The following is a 24,040-nucleotide window of genomic DNA, read 5'->3' on the forward strand; positions in this document are numbered from 1 at the left end:
ATAGGCAAGCACAGCTCCCTTGTCGGTATTTGCCCAACCGGGATGCAGACCTACTGTCCACGGACCATTCTTTGCAAATCGATTTTTATTTTTCTGAGCTCTGCAAAGCACTTTGTGCTTGCACGTGCTGCAATACAGTGTGCATGATTTCAGTGCTCTGGCTTTCTTTCTCTCTTCCTGGAGAATACAGTATGGACTTTTGGAGCCCCACATTACCTCTGATATCAGGGAATCGACTGTATTTCCCGCCTGTAATAATTTTTCTTCTGGAAAATCTGAAATATATGGCATTTTTCATTTTATTTGTATGTTATTCACATTTCTTCCTTCAGGGCACTTATAGACCTTTTTACTCCATTTTTATAACTGTCTTTTTCAGCCAAACTCTAGTGCGACGGACCTACCAGGATTCAGGTAGAGCTAGTTCTCCCCACTTCCACAATGTTTGTTTGTATTGGGCAGTCTACTGGCTTTATCTTGAACACTGACCTTTTTTTTTTTTAGGGACGGCTGCCTTTCTTTCGCACAGAAGCTTTCAATCTTCACTCTGTGAGTATGCACTCTACATTAAAGGCTTACATCTCACATCGTAACACTATTCTTTCAATACTGTGTCTAATATTCTTATTTTAAGCCCTCATTCTCCTTGTTTCGGGCTCTTCTTTATCTTATTAGTCCTGCTGATGGTCCCCCCATTTTCGTGAGGGATATAAACGTCATCAACTACCACTATTATATGTAAATGGGCTGTGTTTTTCTTGTTTTGAAGACACAGAACTTTGTTCACTGAATTTGTTCACATGTGGTGCCCCTCAGGTTCTGTATCCTTGGTGTGGCCTCAATTGAGCTCTCCTGAAGTTTTGGCAGTGGCGGCTCCTTCGCTAAGGCGGAGGAGCGTTGCCCCACTGCCTTTGTTCCCAGGACACACCCACGCCGCACGGCCCTCCTGCTGTAGGCGCGGTCTCTGCCCCAGCACCACAGGTCCGTCCCTGACCTCGGTGCCCCCTCGCTACCGCTCGCTCTACCTCCTCCGTTGTTCTCAGCATTTTCGTCATTTTGTTTTAATTGTTTTTATTGTACTCCCTCTGTATTCTCTCAGTTTTGTGCCTATTTGTTTAGGATTGTACCCACTTGTGCGCCCTCCCCGCTCCCCGCTTCCCCCGGCTGCTCCCTCGTGGCCCCGCCCCCTTTCCCTTCTGTTACCCCATTGGCCGCCCCGCTCCCGCCTCCCAGCTGCTCCTCCCTCCCACTTCGCCTCATATGGAGCCCGTGCGCGCGCGCAGCGGGCGCGCCGATTGTGCGCCGAAGGCACGCCAAAGGCAAGCCCGTCTACGCCCGTCCGCGCCTGTACCACGCCCAGCGCCAGGACCCCTGGACCTCGACAATGCCAGCGCACCCGACGAACTTACAACGCCGCCACCCTCCACGCACTCAACGCCGGCCGGAACCCCACCTGCTACCGAAATGCCCTGAGACGCACCCACGGACACTTCACCTGCCAAGCCTGCAAATTCACTTGCCACAGGATCTGCACCGCACCCGCCAAGCCGAGCACCAGCCACAACCACCTCAAGTGCATCCTGCTCAACACCCGCTCCGTCCACAGGCACGCCGTCGAACTCTGGAACCTCCTCGACACAACATCACCAGACGTCGCCTTCCTCACGGAAACCTGGATGAACGCCTCCTCAGCCCCCGACATCGCCATAGCCATCCCGGATGGCTACAAGATCACCCAGAGGGACCGCATCAACCAAACCGGAGGAGGCATCGCCATCGTCCACAGAAACACCATCCGCATCACGACCAACTCCGACGACACCCTCACTGCCGCCGAACACCTTCACTTCCAGATCCACACCGACCCCAAGACCACCCTCAGAGGCACCCTCATCTACTGACCCCCGGGACCACGCACACAATTCAGCAAAGCCATCGCAGATTTCGTCAGCCCACACGCCCTCACCTCCACAGACTACATCCTCCTGGGGGACCTCAACTTCCACCTGGAGAACAACAAGGACTGCAACACCTCCGCCCTGCTGGACAACCTCGCCAACCTCGGACTCAAGCAAATAGTGGACACCCCCACCCACTATGCCGGACACACGCTTGACCCCATCTTCTCCTCCAGCAAGCACATCTCCTTCAGCCACTCCACTGGACTACACTGGACAGATCACAGCTGCATCCACTTCAACTTCAGGAGAACCACGACCCACCACCTCCCGCAACAGGCTCCCCGCAGAAGCTGGAGCAAGATCACCGTCGACCAGCTAGCCACCACCCTCAGCCAGAACCCGCCCACCAACACGACAGACCCCGACGAAGCAGCCCGCAACCTCACACAGTGGCTCACTGACTGCGGCGACGAACTCGCACCACTGAAGAATCCTCCCAGCAAACCCGGAAGCAGGAAAGCCTCGTGGTTTACCAACAACCTCAAAAACTCCAAGAAAACCTGCCGCACCCTCGAGAAAGCCTGGCGCCTCGACCAGACAGCAGAGAACATGTCAGCCCTCAAGAACGCCACCCGCAAACACCACCAGCTGATCTGCACCACCAAGAACACAACATTCAAAGAACGACTGGACAACAACACCCACAACAGTAAGGAACTCTTCATCATCGTCAAAGAGCTCTCCAACCCCAGTGCCAGCAACAACGACGTCACACCCTCGCAAGACCTCTGCGACTCTCTCGCCTCGTTCTTTCACAGCAAAATCGCCGACATACACAACAGCTTCGGCGCACTGACCACGCACCCTACCACCGAACCATCGCCCCCCACCACCACCCTCTGCACCTGGACCCCTGTAAGCACCGAAGACACCACCTGCATGATGAACACCATCCACTCCGGCTCCCCCACCGACCCCTGCCCACACCACATCTTTAACAAAGCCGACTCCATCATCGCACCCCATCTCCGGAACATCATCAACAGCTCGTTCGCATCCGCCACCTTCCCGGAGAGCTGGAAACATGCCGAGCTGAGCGCCCTCCTGAAGAAACCCACCGCGGACCCCATGGACCTGAAGAACTTTGCCCCATCTCGCTCCTCCCCTTTCCAGCCAAAGTCATCGAGAAGACCGTCAACAGACAACTCTCCACCTTCCTCGAGACCAACGGATCCCTCGACCCCTTGCAGTCCGGCTTCCGAGCAAACCACAGCACCGAGACCGCCCTCATCGCAGCCACCGATGACATCAGGTCCCTGCTCGACAACGGGGAAGCTGACGCACTCATCCTCCTAGACCTCTCAGCAGCCTTCGACACCGTATGCCACCACACCCTGACACAGCGCCTCAGCAACACCGGAATCCAAGGAGCGGCACTGCAGTGGATCAACTCGTTCCTCGCCGGAAGAACCCAGAGAGTCCGCCTCCCCCCGTTCCGTTCCGCGGCCACCGAAGTCATCTGCGGTGTCCCACAAGGATCCTCACTCAGCCCCACCCTCTTCAACATCTACATGAGCCCCCTCGCAGACATCGCCCGCCAACACAACCTCAACATCATCTCCTACGCCGACGACACCCAACTGATCCTCTCCCTCACCAACGACCCCGCCACCGCCAGAGCCAACCTCCAGGAAGGTATTAAAGACGTCGCAGAATGGATGAAGATCAGCCGTCTGAAACTGAACTCAGACAAGACAGAAGTTCTCATACTCGGACCATCTCCCTCCACCTGGGATGACTCCTGGTGGCCCCCTGCCCTGGGCAGCGCACCCAAGCCAACGGACCATGCACGCAACCTGGGCTTCATCCTGGACTCCTCCCTCACTATGACCAAGCAAGTCAACGCCGTCTCATCATCCTGTTTCAACACCCTGCGCATGCTCCGAAAGATCTTCCGATGGATCCCTACCGGAACCAGGAAGACGGTCACCCAGGCCCTTGTCACCAGCCGTCTGGACTACGGGCACACCCTCTACACTGGAACCACAGCCAAACTACAAAAAAGACTCCAGTGCATCCAGAACGCCTCAGCACGACTCATCCTGGACATCCCTCGCTGCAGCCACATCTCGGCCCACCTGAAAGACCTTCACTGGCTCCCCGTCAACAAGAGAATCATGTTCATACTCCTCACCCACGCACACAAGGCTCTCCACGACATGGGCCAGGAGTACATCAACAACCGCCTCACATTCTACACACCCACCCGCCAGCTCCGATCTGCCAGCCTCGCCCTCGCCTCCGTCCCACGCTTTCGGAAATCCACCGTCGGAGGAAGATCCTTCTCCTACCTGGCAGCAAAGACATGGAACTCCCTCCCCACTCACCTACGTCTGACCCGGGACCATCTCTCCTTCAGGAAACAACTCAAGACCTGGCTATTCGAGCAGTAGCGACCCCCCTTCCCCTCAGCGCCTTGAGACCCTCATGGGTGAGTAGCGCGCTATACAAATTATGCTGATTGATTGATTGATTTAGGCAGTAAAAAAAGTTTTCAAAAAATTGATTATAACGTAATGTTATCATTTTAATATGTATTCCTGCAGCTGCAGATTTGCGTGACGGGGCAGGTGGGGCTGCAGAGCAGGGGAGGAGTGGTAGAACCCTTCTAAGTGCACAATGACTGTTTGGCCGGCCTTCTCAGCCTGCCCAAAACAGTCAAGCACACTTTCCCTGTTCTCCATGCAGTCTGCATTACAGCCTGCATGGAGAACATGCCCAGACCCCCAGTCTCTGGCTGAGCGCCAAACATTGTGATTGGTAAGCCTGGGTGCTTACCAATCACAATGTTGCATTGCAGTGTTGTGATTGGTTAATCAGCCTGTATGTGCTTCCTGGAGTCCGAGACAGAGGAGAGCAGGAGTGGAGACGCGGGACCTGGTGGCAAGGTGTCTTTTTATTTTTCATTTTACGTTGTGCCCCCTACTGCACCCCTCCCCTCGCCCATCACCACCCGTGAGCCGTGCCAGCCGCCTCTGAGTTTTGGGCTCATACCAAAGGCAAACTGGCCCTTTTCTCACCAGTATCATGTTGCTCATGCCACTCACCAACGCGAAGTTCCAGTAAACCCGACTCTTCGCACCAGAGCGACCATCCTCAGCACCCAGCATCGCAAAATCTGTAGTTTGTGCTACAGCATTTACTGCCAGCCAATGCGAAGCTCCAGCAATGAACGACGGCTATGCTCAACAGGATCTTTGCGCTACAGCGCTGACCATCTGCAATGCCTGTCCTGCTCTTCCTGATACTCTGACGACCATAAACAAAGCTCTTCTTGCTCCTCGTGCCCCCTTCCACTGGAAACGGAACTCTTCGCGCCAGACTGTGAAGGTAACTCTTTCAGTGGGACTATCATGGTCCCTGTACCTGACCCACATTCCTTCGTGGTTGACCTGAACTTGCTTTCACCTGGTCTTGCATGACTAGATAACTGTGAGTGGCGCTTTGTGCTTTTAGGCACTATGCTTACATGACACCTATATAATTGCATATCTATCTCCGGTTCTACTGATTGGATTTTTGTTGTTTATGTGTCACATGATGTATTACATTTTGCTTTATTTTTGTACATTTGAGTGGGATTTTTGATGTGTTGTGGTTTCACTTTTGTACTGTTTGAAGGGCTTCATAATTACTTTACACATTGCCTCCAAGTTAAGCCTGACTGCTTTTGAGAAAAGCTACTAGAGGGTTGAGCACAGGTTAATTTGTGGTTTGTTTGTGTCTTACCCTGACAGAGTTTGTGGTTGCTTTTTGAATGGGGGTTTCACTACCCTTAACCATTAACCCAATATCCAGCACCATCCATAACTTTTTTTATATACTTCAGTGTAATGCCTTAATTGGGTTTGGTATGCCCAAACCCGGGCCCTGTGCACAATATGCCACTGGAGCCAAGCTACATATGGCTGATGAGCCCTAATTAGGGCATAACCGGTGCTTGTGTTCCAGTTCAGGGAGGACCTGGCCTGGCAGTTCAGGCTGTACTATTCCCATTGGAGCATGGTCAAGGCTGATTTGCATATGTCTGGGACTAAACTTAGGTGGCATTGTGTGCGAAATAACGATGAACTGGGATGCGACGCAGAGTAACTATTAGTGGCTATGAGTATTCCACTTTTTTGTAAACTACAATATACCTAAAATTGAGGTATCACTAGTTTATTTGCAGCCTTTTAAAATGGCATATTTAAGCCTTGCACTCATAGAAAGTAGTTTGGCTTCCGACACTTTTGTCGCAGCTTTAGCAGCAAGCTGCTTTCCCTACCTTGTTTGTCTAACTCTGAAGGGACAACGTACGGCCAAGGGGGAAGTTATTCTTCATAGCTTCTTCTTAGTGTGTTGCTAGTCTTTACACAATTGTCCTATTACAGGCATGTATACGTTCAGACTTTCAAGGGTGTCCACCTAATGCTGCAATGTCCGTACACTGTCTGTTTTTGAAGAGGAAAACACACTTTTTTTAGTTCATTGTGTTGCCAATTTTGCCCACCTCACTATTTCTCTTTGACACATGCCTGTCTTTTCAACAATTTTTCTGCCTCCCACGTTTCCTGTGCTTGGTAAAGGGCCTGGCAAACTGTTATCCATCCAAACGTAAGCAGTACCTTGAGCCTGATTCTGCAGGCACAATGTGACAGTGGATTGATTGGACAGTCCCCATATGGTTTAATAAAAGGGCGCGTCTTGACCAAGTAACGCAATTTATCTTTCTTTAACCAGAGCATTTCCACCTATTTTCACACCTTGGCTGTCCACCTTGACCTTAGGATGCCATGAGCTTTCTGACACAAGTATGGGGATTTCGGGATGTGGCTATTTTAATGGGACTTCTCAGAGGCTGATGACTACATCTGGGGCCGTATTATGCATGACTGCGCCGACGCTAGTTGTCGATGTCCGCCAGAGTATGTTTGTGTTTATGTGCATTTGCGTCTGTGCGCTAATACAATATGCGCACATACACAAACGCACATAAACACAGAGCTCAAGGTCTGCGCCAACATCACGGCGCATTACAAACCGATCCTCTGTAATACGATATGGTGCATACTCTGACGCACATCGACAACTAGCACCAGTGCAGTCATGCGTAATACCGCCCCTGGAGTTCTAAAAGACCTATAAGTCAAGAGTTGTGCAGAAAGATGACACCACTTCATTTGCATTGCTTACTCTAGATACACTAACCCAGACTCCATAGATGAGAACCTGGGATATGGCTGAGTAGTGTAATACATATTTCCCTTCATTGATGTGAATTTACATAGGCGTTGGGTAAACGCAAGAAGAGTTTATACAGCCTTGCTGAAGAACTTCCTACCACCGGCTGATGTACAATGTGTTCAGTATAGTTGAAAATGCCCTCCTCAACCCTCATTCTGTATGCAGTACCAAGAGAGTTTAGTTTCTTGCATGATCAGCAATTTTCCAGCTTGGAATTGTAGCCCTGTAAGAATGTTCTTCCATCATCTATTCCTCAAGATAACCTGCGACCTCAAACACTCCAAAGTTTGTCGACGCAATTTTACCTAAACAATGAGGGACTTATTTACAAGCCCCTTGATCGCTGGTGCATCACAGTGCATGAAGCTCCAGCGGCGCAAACTGTTGCACGATATTTACAGGCACACGTAAAGCCACCCTGTGTGCTTTTACGCCTGCTTGTAAATATTGCCCCTTTTCACGCAACACTTTGCGTGTTAGGGGCGTGAGATGGGTGTTGCTGTGGGTGTTGCCACAAAACACCCATGTCCACTTATAAATGTCCAGATTTATGAGCAATCGTAAACCTGGAAATGCGTCACAATGCTACGCCACCCCAGGGGTGGCGTAGCGAGGCGCACTAAGGAGAAATGTTTTCATTTCTCCTTGTTTTTTTCTTTTTCAATGCGTGGTGCATTCTACAGCATGGATTGGCAGAGGAAATCACCTCAATTGATTGTTTTTGTGTAGGAAGGTGCCCTTGTGCCATGTATGTGGTATAATAAAACAAAAAATAAAAACACTCAGCAGATGGATTCTCAAACCTCTACTACGGGTGGGGCAGAACTTTCAAGGTCCACCTTCAAAGCGAGGGTTTTGCTCTGCCGTTGAATCAACACATCAAACACCTCATGTGGGATGGGGAACAACACCAGATTAGCTAAAAACTGAGTTAGTGTGAGAACTTTTGTCCCGCTGATCTTCATTATCTATGTAACTTTTCCCCTGAATTCAGAAGGCACTTTTGGGTGACTCAGTTCACAGAACGCTGATGTAGAGTCCCTCACTCATTCAAAAATATAACACAAAGTCCCATAATGCAATGCTGCAGGGGAAAAAAGTTTAAGGCTGATGACCAGGCTTAATTGGGGCATTCACTAACAAATGAGTGGCCAAGAGCAGGCAAAACAGCAGATCATCAGGTTAATACATGGAGCAAATTTAGCAGTAGTATATTGAATTATGGAAGGGTAGCTGTGAAAAAAGGGGATATTCTGAGGGAGAGCAAGAATGCAACAAGAGTGTAATCCTCATTTGCTAAGTCTTCTATTTCCCTACAGTGCATATTTCTAAAATTTGATACAGGTTCTCCTGCTATGAACTTCAGACAAAAAATCTCAGTGGTTCTTTAAACTTTTGCATAACGTGTCTAGGGCTCTCGCGGTTTCCTTAGTACCCACTACATTGCATCATTGTATTTGCCAATGGTTTTGAAGAGAGTAATGCCTCAGAACATTATCAAAGATCTATGGTTCAATCCTATGTCTCCTCTATTATGGGAACTGTACAAGTTACTCCAGGAAGCAGCGCCCAAGCCAGGCTCCTCCTTCTAAACAATATTTAAACTAAGAGATCCTGTAGCAAATCTCACAGGAATGACTTCCTACTGAGGCTGGGTCAGCTCACTTATGTTAAGAATTGAAGTTGGCAACATGTTCAGGAGGAAACAAGTTTTTTTTATAGCTCTTACCTATGAATGGTACTTACTGATGCAGTTTGCGTGAGAGTCATTGGAGTTAGGTCGATAAAAGCCTTCGAAACACGGACAATGCAGCGAACCCTCACTTTCGCTGTGACTGTTAGGAGGGCACTTTCTGCAGGGTACATTGCCGGGCTCAGGCTTAAAGAAGCCAATTCTGCAGGCTGCAAAAGAATAGAAAACACATGGGATGCAGGTCTACTCAGACTGAGGCCCACAGTTCACTGACATTCATAATATTTCCCCACAATGGATCAGTGCAGGACTTCAGTACATTTCAGATCACTCAACCCTCCTAACACATCCTGTACAGCGACTCCTACTGAGAGAGGCCAGGACTGCATGTGCAGTGGTCTCTTAGCCGATTAGTGCTTCCACACCACTGCAAGCAGCTCATCCTGCAGGGAAATATGGGAACACTGTTCTGGTCACTTAGCTACCCCACATAGACCATTCATGACAGCACCTCCAGAAGAAAGGGTCAGATGGGTTACTATCGGAATATTACAATTTTAATTCCCACCTGCAAAATCTTTGTCAAAATATCGATTACCACAGTATTATGAAGTTAAGTGTGGGTAGATGGATAAATAAATATAAAGTACTATTCTAAACTCCACAGTAATGTGCCTCGATGACTCACGCGAGCGCACACAAACAAACATGGAGTTAAGTATGGTAAATCTAAACTTGACCTATATTTGCCTACCTTAGCACACTGTCGTTGTAGCTGATATTTTGGCCACAATATTTTGGCAGATCACAATTTCTGTCCTCCACATTCTGACATACAACTAAAGAACATACAACCTGTGAATAGAATGAGTAAGCAGGTTAAAAAATGAAAAAGTAAATCATCATTGACTGCAGCATTTACCTTCACAGGCCTCCTCGCGATTTTCGAACCCCGCCAGGCACCTGCACATCTTTTCCGGGGCGGCCCATTGTCCATCCTCTCCGCACAGGCGCCCCAGCCTCCCCTCAGTTGCCGAATTCTCCACGCAGGTCCCCATCACTTCCTCAGAGCCGCCAGGTGCCAGTGGGTAGTATGCCAGTCCAGCCACCTCCGGCCTGCACTGGCGGTAATATACTCGAGCAGAAGCCAGAAAGAAACAGGGCCCACTATATGTGAAACCCAGGTAGAAGTGGGATTTTGTCACTAGACCCAGAGGCAGCTGGGTCACAGAATTTAACCAGTCCCGTATCTTAGGCCAGTCAATGTTTTTACACAAGTATTCCCCAGGGAAGCGTCTCGTGAGTGTAATTAATGCTGTTCGTTCTGGGGCTCGACGCTTGATTCTGAGCAGTATAGGCTCTGTTTCGGTAAGGTGGATGCTAAGGCTCGGCTCTGATGCCTGACCGTGAACCCCAACCTCACAGCCTCCTTCCTCTTCCAGGGCAAAGGAGAGATCCAGGAAGAGATGTTGTGCAGCCTTCCGGTCAATAGGCTGGCTCCACAGTTTGATGGTGGTGTTGCGGTACTTTGGGGTGCAGGCCTGGTATGTTTGGTGCATGGACTCAGTTGCCAGGGGAATGCGGGTCTCCTGCCACTGAAACAGAAAGCGAGAGAACAGACAATGCATGAAAATCTTTACACACAGAGTACTGCAAAAGTATAGACAACCAAAGTAGAAAAATAAAGAGGAAAATAGCACACATTAGAAGATGCATAACCATGTAATAAAAAAGGGGTTTGACCATGGTATGCAATGTATGCATATATCACCACCAGTTCTAAAGCTTTGCTGATGGTTTTTATGTTTCTGTCAGTGTTCCAGGGCACATGCGTGTAATATCTGCATAATATAATAAATGTTCACAAATATAGTACATTTGCATACAAATACAGCACAGGTGCTTAACAAAATAAAAATAACTAAATGAAAGCAGCAAACCAATAAAAGGCACAGACTGTGGTCCAGCACTACATGCTTGCAAAGTTTGGTGAACTTCCACTCAGCTTTTTTTTAGTTCATCATGCAGGAAGTGGCCTATTTGTGGCCCTTTATAATTTTTGTGCCCCGTTGACCAATCTACCCCTAATCTGGTGTGCTGGAAATGTACATTTTGGGGACCCTAATAGCCAAGTGGTTTCCTAAAGGAACCTTACCTACAAAGGCAATAATTACATTAATATAGGCAGCAGCAGAGATAAAGCAACTTACTAGTTATGCTTTAAGTCAAACTTTGTATTGAAAAAGCATTTATTGATGTATTTATAACTTTGGTGTCGTTTCAAGAATCTGCATACAACTTGCCAAAAAAATACATCCACTTTTCGAAGTTTCATGCACAGTTTGACGGATTGGGCAGAAACATGGCGGTTATCCTGTCCACCTTATTACAAGTGCATTATTCAGATATCGTGTCCACCTTATGACAGGTACATTATGCACTTGTAATAAGGTGGACGGGGGGTTTCTGCCACGTTTGTTATGGAGGTGTCATCTGTCAAACTCGAAAGCAGGCCTTTTGCTTCTTTTAATTTGTTGTTCTTGGAATTTTCACAGTTTTCATTGCATAGCATGTGTGCTATGTTTTGCCAGGCTATGTAATTTTTATGTAATTTTAGGCTATAATGTATATGCTATATTATGTTGACCTGTCCTTCGGTATGCTATTCTGGCATACTACAGTATGTTATACTTTTCTGTGTTATGCCATGTTATTTTATTTTATTGCAGCAGGCTGCTGGATTTCCGTTTACCTCTGAGATATTGCCAAGATTTGTGCAGCAGGCCTATGAACAAGCTGAGGGCCTTATTTGTGAGGCCTTGCAACACTCTTATGCCGCATTTACGTCACTTTTTGTGATGCACCCGCTGGTTATAAAATGCACCCTGTTGCGCCCTATTTAGAAAGTGACGCATCTAAGCAGATGCGTCACTTTGTAAAACCTCTGCGCTACATTATACCCACGTCAGGTATAATGTATGCAGGGAAGGCGCTCCCCCTTAAAAAGCCTGGTAGAAGTGGCGCAGTGAAATCTATCAGAGCTCCACTTCTAGGCTGCCATTGCGTCAAAATCTTACGCCTGCCTCACAGCAGGCGTAAGACTGACACAGGCCCTTTCATATGGGGCTTGCTCCATGTGAAAGGACACATTGCTGGAGTTGTGTCAGTTTTGTGACACACTCTAGCAATGTGTCATTACTGCGCCTACAGATACGTCAGAAATACTGATGTATCTGTAACTCCGTGCGACATGGAGTGCCATACATTAAATACGGCACATCCATCATGTCGCAAGGACGGTGCACTGAAAACTGTTGCCTCGCTGTTTTCAAGCAGCGATGCGTCAGTTTTCATAAATGAGGCCCTAGGTTAGGAGCCCTTGCTGATTCTCTGGTTCGCTGACCGGCTGCATTTGTATAGCGAGTGCCACCAAAATAGACGTCGTAACGTGGTTTAGATGATCTGAGTTGCTAATATTAGGATGTTGGGAATATAGCGTTTACGAAGCTCAAAAATTTAAATCTGTAAGCGCTACAAAATGTAAAACATATGAGTAGCTCTGCTTTAATATTAATTTGGGGACTCAGTAGATATGACATATCTCTCTTTTGTAGTAAAGGAGTACTCTGCTGATTTCTTCGACCTGACTGATCGACAAGTGACTCTCAATAGTTTAAACTGGCCCATACCAAGGACTCAGTCACTGAGCGACTAAAAAACGATATTTCATGGAGGGTTCCAAACAATGGGGCATATTTACAACGAGGCGATAAAAAATTATCGCCGCTTTAGCGGCCGTTTTCGGCCCAAAGCGGCGATAATTTTATCGCTACATTAGCAAGGTCACGCTAACGCGTGAAACCTTGCTTTAGCGTGGGGATTTCTAACGCCCAGCTTTGCATCTCTAATGAGATGCAAAGTGGGCGTTCCTGACCTGACATGATAGGAGAAATGTCGCTAAGCGACATTTCTCCTATCATCAAGCCCCACGCTATGAAGCATAGCGGCAGGAAAAGTAGCGATAACACCTGTTATCGCTACTTTCCTAACACCTGCTTCAGGATTGACTTAGCCATGATATCCTATGGAAGGAGGATATCATGGCTAAGTTTGTGAGTCCCTATCAACAAGCTAACGTGAGATTATCGCTGGGTTTCCAGCGATAATCTCACGTTAGTCAGTTAGCGTGAGGATTTTTATCGCTATTGAGATAAGCGTTGCTAATAGCACGCTATGTCAGCGATAAAAATCCACGCTAGCCGGCGATAATTATCCTAGCGCTAAGTGCGCTTTGCGATCATTATCGCCGGTTGTTGTTGATATGCCCCAATGAATTTTAAAAATAACAGCCCAATAGCATATATAAAAGAACCGGATATTGAAGAATGCCGGTCAGATTTAATGTAGTGTTTCGGGGTTCGGTGGGCGCTGGACTGCTTCAGTCTTTGGGGCCCAGGTGAAAATGACCATTGGATCTGTCTGTGAGGAGCCAAAGAGAGGGCTAAATCTGGCTAGTGGCAATTAACAACAACACCCGTAGTCCTGGAGGGCTGGGGCCATGGGTGTAAACCCCCCAAATAATTCTAGCTATTCTTACAGGCTCTAAACCTGTTTAAGTGAAAACAAAACCCATCAAGTTTCACGCAAAAGTTTATGTATGTAATGAAAACAATTCACATAGAACAGTCTTGGGGAAAGCAGGTCTACACACACGTGAGCATTTCGCACATACGAACAAAACCATATTTTGTCAATATATTTTACAAATATGAACTTGTGCTGTATATGTGGCAACGCATAAAGAGAGCCCAGTAGTAGTCCGATGAACAGGTGCTGATTTTGTTTTCAAGAACATACCAAGTCGTGTGACGGGGGGAGCTGCCCATCTTGCCCGTCACTCTGTTGGGAATGTCATGAGATATTCCCTGAGCTCCGGTTTCCCGGAAGCGTCTTTGTACAGTGAGGACAGCTGCACACTGTGGAATTGTGGCTCACAGGCCGACAGCACACAGCCTCTGGAACTCTTGGCAGAGGGCAGACGGGATCTACGTGCTATGCCTCTCGCTTTGCACCCTGGAGACTAGGTTCTCCCAACCCACATCTTCAGCACATATTTCAATCACAGCCATAAACAGCCCATTCTAGAATTCCTTGGTACAATGAAATGGGTATTTCTCTGACGTTTGCGGTTTATATTTGGAGTTAGGATACAAATATGTCAAATACCTCTGAAAAGGCAAAGTCTTAACTGACAGGAGCTGAGCTCTGAGAGACTGGGGGTAAAACAAGCATTGGCATAGGAAAATAGGTCTGGCTTTTGGTACCTTATAAGTGTGTAGCCAGAGCTATTGGCTTTGCCAATGTTTTTTGCTACGTTGTAAAGCATTGTGGCTGATGTGCAGCATGTTGAAAACTTATAACAAAAGAGTGTTATAAGCGTTTTTCTTAACTTATATATAACCAAGAAGATATTATGAATAACTGAACGACCCTATTAAAAAAGATTCAACATAAAAAATTCTTCTAGTGTTTTTGTCCTTGCGATGTTGGCAACATCTTCCTGCCTGATGTAAGGCTTGTTTGTTATAGCTTTTTTTCTTATGGGGGTGCGGAGGTGATGCTCAGGTGAAACTGAGGTGGTGCTGAGTGATGCAGTGGTGGTTGTGCTACACTGGTGGTGAGGTGGTGCTGTGCTGGTGGTGAGGTGGAGCTGCGCTGGTGTCAGATGGTACTGCACTGGTGGTGAGGTGATGCTCCGCTGATGCTGAGTTGGTGTTGCACTGGTGGTGGTGCATTTATGAGAAGATGGTGCTGCACTGATGCTGAGGTGATCCTGAGGTGGTGGTGTGCTGGTGCAGAGGTGATGCTCAGGTGATGCTGATTGATACTGAGGTGGTGCTGAGTGATGCAGTGGTGGTTGTGCTACACTGGTGGTGAGGTGGTGCTGTGCTGGTGGTGAGGTGGAGCTGCGCTGGTGTCAGATGGTACTGCACTGGTGGTGAGGTGGTGCTCCGCTGATGCTGAGTTGGTGTTGCACTGGTGGTGGTGCATTTATGAGAAGATGGTGCTGCACTGATGCTGAGGTGATCCTGAGGTGGTGGTGTGCTGGTGCAGAGGTGATGCTCAGGTGATGCTGATTGATACTGAGGTGTGCTGAGTGATGCAGTGGTGTTGAGTTCGTGGGGCTGCACTGGTGCTCAGGTGCTGCTGAGTCATGCTGAATTGGTGCTCTGCTGAGGTGATGCTATGCTGATGATGAAGTAGTGCTGCACTGATGCTGAGGTGGTGCTGCATTGGTGCCAAATTGCTGTTGAGGTGGGGCTGTGCTGGTGCTGTGATGGCGGTAGTGCACTGATGTGGAGGTGGAGCTTTGCTGATGCTGAGATGGTGCTGTTCTGATGTTGAGGTTGTGCTGTGCTGGTGCTCCTCTGGTGCTGATGTGATGCTGCTCTGATGCTGAGTGGGTCCTGCACTGGTGGTGGTGCACTGATGAGAAGTGGTGCTGTGCTGATGCTGAGGTCGTGCTGCGCTGGCGGTAGTGCACTGATGCGGAGGTGGTGCTGTGCTGATGCTGAGATGGTGCTGTGCTGATATTGAAGTGGTTCTGTGCTGAGGTGTTGTTGCCCTGATGTTGAATGGGTGCTGCACTGGTGGTGGTGCACTGATGAGGAGTTGGTGCTGTGCTGATGCTGAGGTGGTGCGGTGGTGGCTCTCAGTTGATGCTGAGTGATACTGAAGTGGTGCTGAGGTGGTGCTGAGTAATTCTGAGGTAGTGGTGCTGTTATGGTGCCCAGGGGGTCCTGAAGTGGTGCTGAGGTGGTGCTGAGTAATTCTGAGGTAGTGGTGCTGTGCTGGTGCTCAGGGGGTCCTGAGCTGGTGCGCAGGTGCTGCTGAGTGATTTTGAGTTGGTGTTATGCTGAGGTGATGCTGCACTGAGGCTCAGGTGGTGCTGCACTGGTGCTAAATTGCTGCTAAGGTGGGGTTGCACTGGTGCTAGGGTGGAGCAGCGCTGGGTCTGGTAGGGCTATGCTGTTGGTAGTGCATTGATGTGGAGGTGGTGCTGTGCTGGTGCTGAGGTGGAACTGCACTGGTGTTGCACTGGTGGTGGTTCAATGATGAGGAGGTGGAGCTGTGCTGGTGCTGAGATGGTGCTGTGCTGATGATGAGGCGATGATGTGCTGGTGCTCAGGTAGTTCTGCACTAATGCTGAAGAGGTACAGGGCTGGTGTTGATTTGGTGTTGTGCTAATGCTGAAGTGGTACTGAGGTGGTGCTGTGCTGGTGCTGAGGTGGTGCTGTGCTGGTGCCTTGCTGGGGTTACACTGGGCTGAGGTGGTTATGCACTAGAGGTGGTGCACTGACGCCAAAGTGGTGCTGTGTTGATGCTGTGGCAGTGTTGTGAGGTGGTGATTTGCAGAGGTGGTGTTGCTCCGATGCTGAGGTGGTGCTGCACTGATTGTGTTGCTGAGGTGGTGTAGCACTGGTGCTGAGGTGGAATTGAGTGATAGGCGGTGCTGAGGTGCTTGTGTGGAGGTGTTGCTCAGGTGGTGCTGAGTAATACTGAGGTGGTGCTGAGTGATGGTGAGGTGGTGCTGCACTGGTGCAGAGGAAATTCTGCACTGGTGCTAAAGTGTTGCTGCCTTAATGCTGGAGTTGTACTGGGTTGCTGTTGAGGTGGTGCTGCACTGAGGTGGTGCTGTGCCAAAGCTTACGTGGTGCTGCGCTGATACTTTGGTGGATCTGCACTGTGCTGAGTTGGTGATGCGCTGGTGGCGATGCACTCATGTGGAGGTGGTGCTGTCCTGGTGTTTAGTGACGCCGAGGAGATGTTGCACTGGTGTTGGGTGAGGCTGTGCTGAGTGATGCGGTGGTGGTGCTGAGTCATGCTGGGGTGATGGTGCTGCGCTGCTACTCAGGTGGTGCTGAGTGATACTGAGTTGGTGCTGTGTTGAGGTGATACTGCACTGATGCGGTGGTGCTGATGCTGAAGTGGTGCTGTGTTGGTGCTGAGATGTTGCTGAGGTGGGGCTGCGCTAGTAATGGTGCACTGATGTGGAGGTGGTGCTGTGCTGATGCTGAAATGGTGCTGTCCTGATGTTGAGGTGGTGCTGCACTGGTGCTGAGGTGGTTTTGCACTGGTGCTGCATTGGTGGCAGTGCACTGATGAGGAGGTGGTGCTGTGCTGAAGGTGAAACGGTGCTGTGCTGATGCTGAGGTAGTGCTTTGGTGGTGCTCAGTTGGTGCTGTGCTCAGATGGTGCTGTGCTGATGCTGCGCCGATGCTGAGGTAGTGCTGCATTGATGCTGTGGTGGTACAACACTTGTGCTGAGGTGCTGTTGCGTGACACTGAGGTAGTGCTGAATTGGTGGTGTGCTTGTGCAAAGGTGGTACTGAGGTGGTGATGAGTAATACTGAGGTGGTGTTGAGTGCTGCTTTTGTGGTGCTCAGGTGATGCACTGCTGTGCTCAGGTGATGCTGAGTTGGTGATGCGCTGGTTCTGAGGTGGTGCTGCACTAATGCTGAAGTGGTGCTGCATTGGTGCTGAGTTGCAGCTAAAGTGGTGGTCATGCTGCGCTGATATGTGGTACGGCTGTGCTGATGCTGTGGTGGAGCTGCACTGGTACCGAGTTGTTCCTGCACTGGTGGTAGTGCACCGATATAGAGGTGGTGCTGTCGTGGTGTTTAGTGACGCTGATGAGATGTCGTGGTGTTTAGTGACGCTGATGAGATGTTGCACTAGTGCTGAGTGATGCTGTGGTGGTGCTGAGTGAGGCTGTGCTAACTGATGCACTGGTGGTGCTGAGTCATGGTGGGGTGATGGTGCTGTGCTGCTGCTCAGGTGGTGCTGAGTGATGCTGAGTTGGTGCTGTGTTGAGGTGATGCTGCACTAATGCAGATGTGGTGCTGATGCTGAAGTGGTGCTGTGTTGGTGTTGAGTTGTTGTTGAAGTGGGGCTGTGCTGGTGCTGAGGTAGGGCTGCGCTAGTAGTGGTGCACTGATGTGGAGGTAGTGCTTTGCTGATGCTGAGACTGCTGATGTTGAGGTGGTGCTGCACTGGTGCTGAGGCAGTGCTGCACTGCTGCTGCTTTGGCGGCAGTGCATTGATGAGGAGGTGGTCCTGTGCTGATGGAGAAATGGTGCTGCGTTGATGCTGAGGTGGAGCTGCACTGATGCTGCGGTGGTGAGGCACTTGTGCTGAGGTGGTGCTGTGTGAAACTGAAGGGGTGCTGAGGTGGTGGTGTGCTTGTGCAGAGGTGGTACTGAGGTGGTGCTGAGTGATACTGAGGTGGTGCTGACTGGTGCTCTTGTGGTGCTCAGGTGATGCACTGCTGTGCTCAGGTGGTGCTGAGTTGGTCCTGTGCTATTCTGAGGTGGTGCTGCATTAATGCTGAAGTTGTGCTGCATTGGTGCTGAGTTGCAGCTGACGTGGTGCTGAGGTGGTGCTACACTGATGCTGTAGTATGGCTGTGCTGATCCTATGTTGGAGCTGCACTACTGGTACCGAGTTGGTGCTGCGCTGGTGGTGGTACACTAATATGGAGGCGGTGCTGTGCTGATGCTGAGATGGTGCTGCGGTGGTCCTCGGGTGGTGCTGTGCTGATGCTAAGGGGGGTGCTTCACTGATGCTGAGGTGGTGCAGTCTAGATGCTGCACTGGTTCTCAGGTGGATCTCTACTGATGCTAAGGTGATGCTGAGTGATACTGAGGTGGTGCTGAGGTGGTGGCATGCTTGTACAGAGGTGGTGCTCAGGTGGTGCTGAGCAATACTGAGGTAGTGCTGAGTGATGCTGTGGTAGTGCTGAGTGATACTTTGGTACTGCTCAGGTGATCCAGTGTTGGCTCTGAGTGATGTATTTGTGGTGCTCAGGTGAGGCAGTGCTGGTGCTCAAATGGTGCTGAGTGATGCAGAGTTGGTGCTGCACTGGTGCGTGCTAATGTTGTAGTGGTGCTGCATTTTTGCTGAGTTGCTGCTCAGGTGGTGCTGTGCTGTTGCTGATGGTGCTGCACTGATGCTGTGGTGGGGCTACGCTGGTGCTGTACTGGTGGTGGTGCACTGATGCAGAGTTAGTGCTGTGCTGATGCTGAGGTGGTGCTGTGGTGATGTGGGGAGACAATGCTGTGCTGGGTCTGAGTGATGCTGAGGGGGTGCTGTGCTGGTGTTGGGGTGGTGCTGCAGTGGTGCTGCGTGACGCTGGCTGATGCCGAAGTGGTGCTGCGCTGATGCTGAGGTGGTGCTGCGGAGGTGCTGAGGTGGTGCTGCACTGTCTACTTGCAGGATATATTGTTAAGTAACCTCACATTACATGCTGCATTTGGAGAGCACGAGGAGGCATTGATTGAAACCTAAGAAAAAGCATCAAAAGTTGAAAGCGCGCAACTTAAAAAAGCTGCTTCCATTTTCATAAAGCAGAGCAATAACAGCATGTTCACCTCTTTAATCGTATCCAAATAAACACGCTGTCAAAAGCACAATGTAAATAGGTTGATCCTACTGTCTGCCGTCTTCTTAAACTACACTTCCATTTAGTAAGTCAAATATTTAAGGTTTGGACATTTGAGCATATGAAACCAAGACTGGTATAGGATAAAAAACAAAATAGCGTCTGGAAACCAAAGACAGTGCAAAACAAGATAAGGACATGATTTGCAGCCCTCGGCTGAGTGCATTCAGAAAGCCAAACAAGCTGAGGCGTAATAAAAAGTAGTGTTCGTCCAAACTAACTTATATGGCCGACAGTGCAGGGATCCATGTAACAGGGCCAGTCTCCAGGGCATGACCAAAACAGCAAAAGGAGGGACAAATGTAAACTATTCACCATCGAAAACAAAGGAATTTCGAAAGACACATGAAGGAATGAATCAAAACCGATGGGTATGCTGAAAGCCCATACAGTAGATACAGCATGTCCCGAGAGACAGCGCATGCGCTGCCTATATGAGACCTAAAACAGCAGATCTCTGTGCGAGACTGCTATTATCTTTTTTTTTTTTTTTTTTTAAGCTTTATTCGAGACAATTCTCATAAAAGCACATAAAATCAACACAGTTATACAATAATACATTATTACGGATTAAAAAATCATTAAACATAGAGTACAGCTCATACAACATTTGCATATAAAAACCATATTTACAAATAGTATTACATTAATCATTGTTGAGAGGAATACCTTGTTACCTGCTTCCCCCCAGGGACCGTCTTCTAATTGCCCATGCCCAACCCAGGTATTTAGCTACCCCTGTGACTATCGAATCCTGAGTTGTAGTACGTAGGATTCTTAGAGCCACTGTGCTGTCTCGTGTCCCCAGGTTTTTGCATACCGGCGAGAGCCATTTTCTCCTCGGATTCACATAAGCGTGGCATACGAAAAGAAAATGGCCTATGCTCTCCTCGGCATTTTCGCATGCTGGACATAAGTTATTGGTGGGTCTGTGCCAGCCAGATGTCAGTTTCTTGAGGGGGATAGATCCTGATCTTAGCTGAAATACAAGTTTCCTATCCATTGGTACCGTGATGTTGTCCCAGTAATTTTCCAGGGCAGGAAAATTTTTTATCTCCAGGAAGCGACCAGTCATAGAGTCGGCCCTGGTGTCATTCAGCATCTTACCGCCAACCCAATCCCAGTATTGTTCTTTAAGGGCTTCTTTGCTAGGGAAGATCTCTCCCTCAGGGTTATTCCAAAGATTTGAAAACCCTAAGTTTACTAACATGGACTTCAGATGTTTTAGCCATTTTATCTTATGGAAGGTATCTTCCTTGATAATCCATTGAAAACCCTCCGCATATTGTCTTATTTCTGGAGTCGTCCAGAGACGTCTCCAGTAAAGGACTGGGCGCAATCGGGCTCTATCTACAATGGTGCGTCTACCTAACTCCAAAAACAGTGGGGTTAAGGGGGTACTCTGTGGGAGTCTTGTAATCCCTCGCATAAACTTGTTCTCTGAAGTCTGAAGAGCCGCTAAACCATCCCAGGCCCATAGCTCCGCGCCATATAATGTGGCACCCAAAACCTTCGCGTCATACACTATTAATGCGGGTTTTATGGGTTTTGTTTTGGATTTGCGGTGTTCCCCCCTTAAAGCACCAGAAAGCTGCTGGTGCTTTAAGACCACTTTATCTACATGATGCGTCCAGCCAATGCCCTCTGCGATCTGTACACCCAGGTACGTAAATTCTTTGACAATGTCTAACCTACTGCTGTTTAAGGTTACCTTGGGGTAGTTCCTGCGTCCGGGGGAAAAAGCCATTAGTTTTGTTTTTCCCACATTTACCTCTAGCCCATGCTCAGTGCAAAAAGCATCAAAAATGCTTAATGCACGTTGCAGCCCCATGGGGGTCTTAGACAAGATAAGAGTGTCGTCAGCGAACATCAGGATTGGAACCCTGGTGTCCGCTAACGATGGGGCATCAACACTAGCCTTCAGCATCCTCTCAACGATTCCGTTAATAAATAACGAGAAAAGTAAAGGGGCCATGGAACAGCCCTGTCGAACACCCCTTTCCACTGGGAAATCCTCTGTTGTCTCTCCACTTCCACCCCACTGGACTCTAGCGAAGTTGGATTTGTGCAGTCGCATAATTATTGTTAGCAGATCAGCAGGGATCCCCAACGTTTGCAAAACCAACCATAACTTAAACCGGGGGACTAGGTCGAACGCCGTCCGCAGGTCGACGAACGCGACGTACAGGCAGCCCCTTCCCAGTACAACGGTCTTCCACCTTAATATAGTAAAGCGGAAGACCTGATCGATGGTACTGGTTGCTCGCCTGAATCCCGCTTGGTATGGAGAAAGGGCGTTGTTGTCTTCAACCCAGTCCATAAGCTGGTTTGTTACCATTCTCCCGACTACTTTCTGTATGGTGGCTATTAAGCTTATGGGCCTATAGTTTGCAGGCAGTGAACGATCTCCCTTCTTGTAGATGGGGATAATGGTTGCGCCTTTCCAGAGGTCTGGGACCACTTCCCCCTTGGCTAGGGCATTCGCTACAAGGAGGGTATATCTCGCCCATCTGGTCATATCGTGTTTAAAAATATCAGGTGGAATGCCATCTGGACCTGGCGCCCTCCCACATTTCGCGGAACCAATGGCAATTTCCACTTCTCTAAGGGAGAACAAATCGTCGGTTGCATAAACCGGTGTTATACTATCAGCTGCCACAGGATGGTTAACTTCCGCGTACTGAGGTCTGAAGTAATCAACCCAAGCTTCCTCTGCTACATTGTTGTCTGGCTTCGCAGGACCGGCTCCACTACCCCACTTGATGATTTTCCAGAATGCCCTGGAGTCTTTACTATCAGAGGCCTCTTTTAGTTCGGCCCAGTGGCCTTCATCCCAATTCTTTTTTGCACGATAGATGGCCATCTTGTACAGTTCCCTATTCTTTGTCACAGCGGTGCGGTCCCTATTCCTTACGGCTTGTCCCAGGGCTAATCGTGCTGATCTACAATGACTATCAAACCACCTTCCCACTTCTTTAGATTTCTTCCCTTTCCTTTTTTTAATGAAGAAGCATGGTCTCAGGAGGGAGAATAACTTATTGTGGATTTCGGTGATTCCACTATCCCCTGGAACCACTGGAACCGCTGTTTCCATCGCGGAAATTGCACAATCAACAGCATTATTGATGTAAGTCATAGTGGCCTCATTTGCCAGTACCTTGGGCCATTTTAACCTGCGTTCATCATTACTCATGACAGGGGTTTCATCGTATATCACTAGAGGGTTACCCGCACCAGTATTCCACCACCTATGAGTCACACAGAGGGGGTTGTGGTCACTTTCAACCCGGGGCCTAACTGTCATGTCAACAACCCCTTTCCACAGTTGGAGACTGCACAAAATGTAATCGATTCGACTCCTGTTGATGCCATTGTCAAAAGTGTAGCTGCCCTCCTTGTCCCCAGGTGTCCTCCCGTTCAGTGCTCTTAAGCCATGTTCCATACAAATTCCATTCAGTGATAAGATCTCTTTTGTCCATCTCCTTACAGGTTTTAGGCATAGAGGTGGTACTCCCCAGAGATTGTCCTCTTCGCTCTCCAAGAGGTCATTTGTACAGTCCAGAGGTTCAAAAGTCCTGTTGAGGTCCCCTACAATTATCGTTACACTTTCCTGGGACTTGGTCTCAATGACAGTAGACAACAGCTCAATGGTGGGTAAATTGGTTACGTTGCTACCTCTCACGTAGACATTGTACAAATCTATTAGTTGACCGTTTGCTACGGAGATTCTTATTAATTGCAAATCACAATTTCCCAGGTCCAACATTTTGATGTTGACCTGCAGGTCCTGTCTAACCCAAACAGTTAAGCCTCCCTTGGGCCGCCCTCTTCCCCCTTTTGACGCTGGTATACAATAATTCAAATAACCAAGACAGAAAAGGGGATCACAAGCCCAGGTTTCTTGGAAGCAACAGATGTCATACCCACTTATAAAATCCACCCAGGATTGGGAATCCAATTTACTTGCCAGCCCAGCGACATTCCAAGATAAAAGCGTACCAATGCTAGCATCTAGCCCATCTCGGGTGTTTGTCAATGGAAATACTTGGGCTAACATAGGGCTTTCAGTAGAATTAGTCTGCCTTTCTTGGTCATCTGTCGGATCCACTGTCGTATTGGCTGGGTATGTTATCTTGGCATTTGTATTTAGGGTTCCCAGTCTAAAACCACCTTCTTCGACCAAACCCCCCGTCTCGATGTAATTGACCAATGAGTTTGTAACAGTTGTATTACCATGAACATCACATTGCCCTTCTGGCTCGTTAGTATTCCCTCCTAAACTGTCAGTACTGGTTTGTCAATATCCCCATCCCGGCTCCTGCCATCCTACATGAGGGTTGTAATATGTGTAAGTGGTATGATTATGACCTACAGGAGGAGGTGGTAAGGGATTGACTAGCCATGATACAGTAGGGGGAATAAGGGGTTCATTGAGTAAACTAGTCGTTACACTAGTCGGTCGGGGGTAAAAAAAGGTAAGGTCTACAATTCCGATACCTCCCTTATTTGTTCCCCATCCCTGCCTTGTTATCCATCCCGCCACCCTTGGGTCTTGGAAATTGACCACTATGCAATCCCCACCCAAGGTTTTCGATGTATATCCCATCCAATCTATTCTCCTTACCCCTATGATTAGCCCGTCGATGTCACCAGGCAGAG

At 48.7% G+C, this 24,040-nt stretch overlaps 1 protein-coding gene across 3 annotated transcripts in view; it reads right to left on the bottom strand.

Moving 5' to 3' along the window:
• LOC146798519 (ephrin type-A receptor 4-B-like) overlaps nucleotides 1-24,040 on the bottom strand; it is a 239,340-nt gene that overhangs the window by 74,429 nt on the left and 140,871 nt on the right. For all 3 annotated transcript variants that reach the window (XM_085625810.1, XM_085625812.1, XM_085625811.1), the window contains 2 exons: nucleotides 9,803-10,475; nucleotides 8,934-9,089 (listed from right to left, as the gene is read on the bottom strand). In XM_085625810.1, coding sequence (XP_085481936.1) covers nucleotides 8,934-9,089; nucleotides 9,803-10,475 — 829 coding nt within the window. The remainder of the gene's footprint in view (nucleotides 1-8,933; nucleotides 9,090-9,802; nucleotides 10,476-24,040) is intronic.

This window comes from Triturus cristatus, chromosome 9, assembly GCF_964204655.1.
Source record: "Triturus cristatus chromosome 9, aTriCri1.1, whole genome shotgun sequence".
NCBI lineage: Eukaryota > Metazoa > Chordata > Amphibia > Caudata > Salamandridae > Triturus > Triturus cristatus.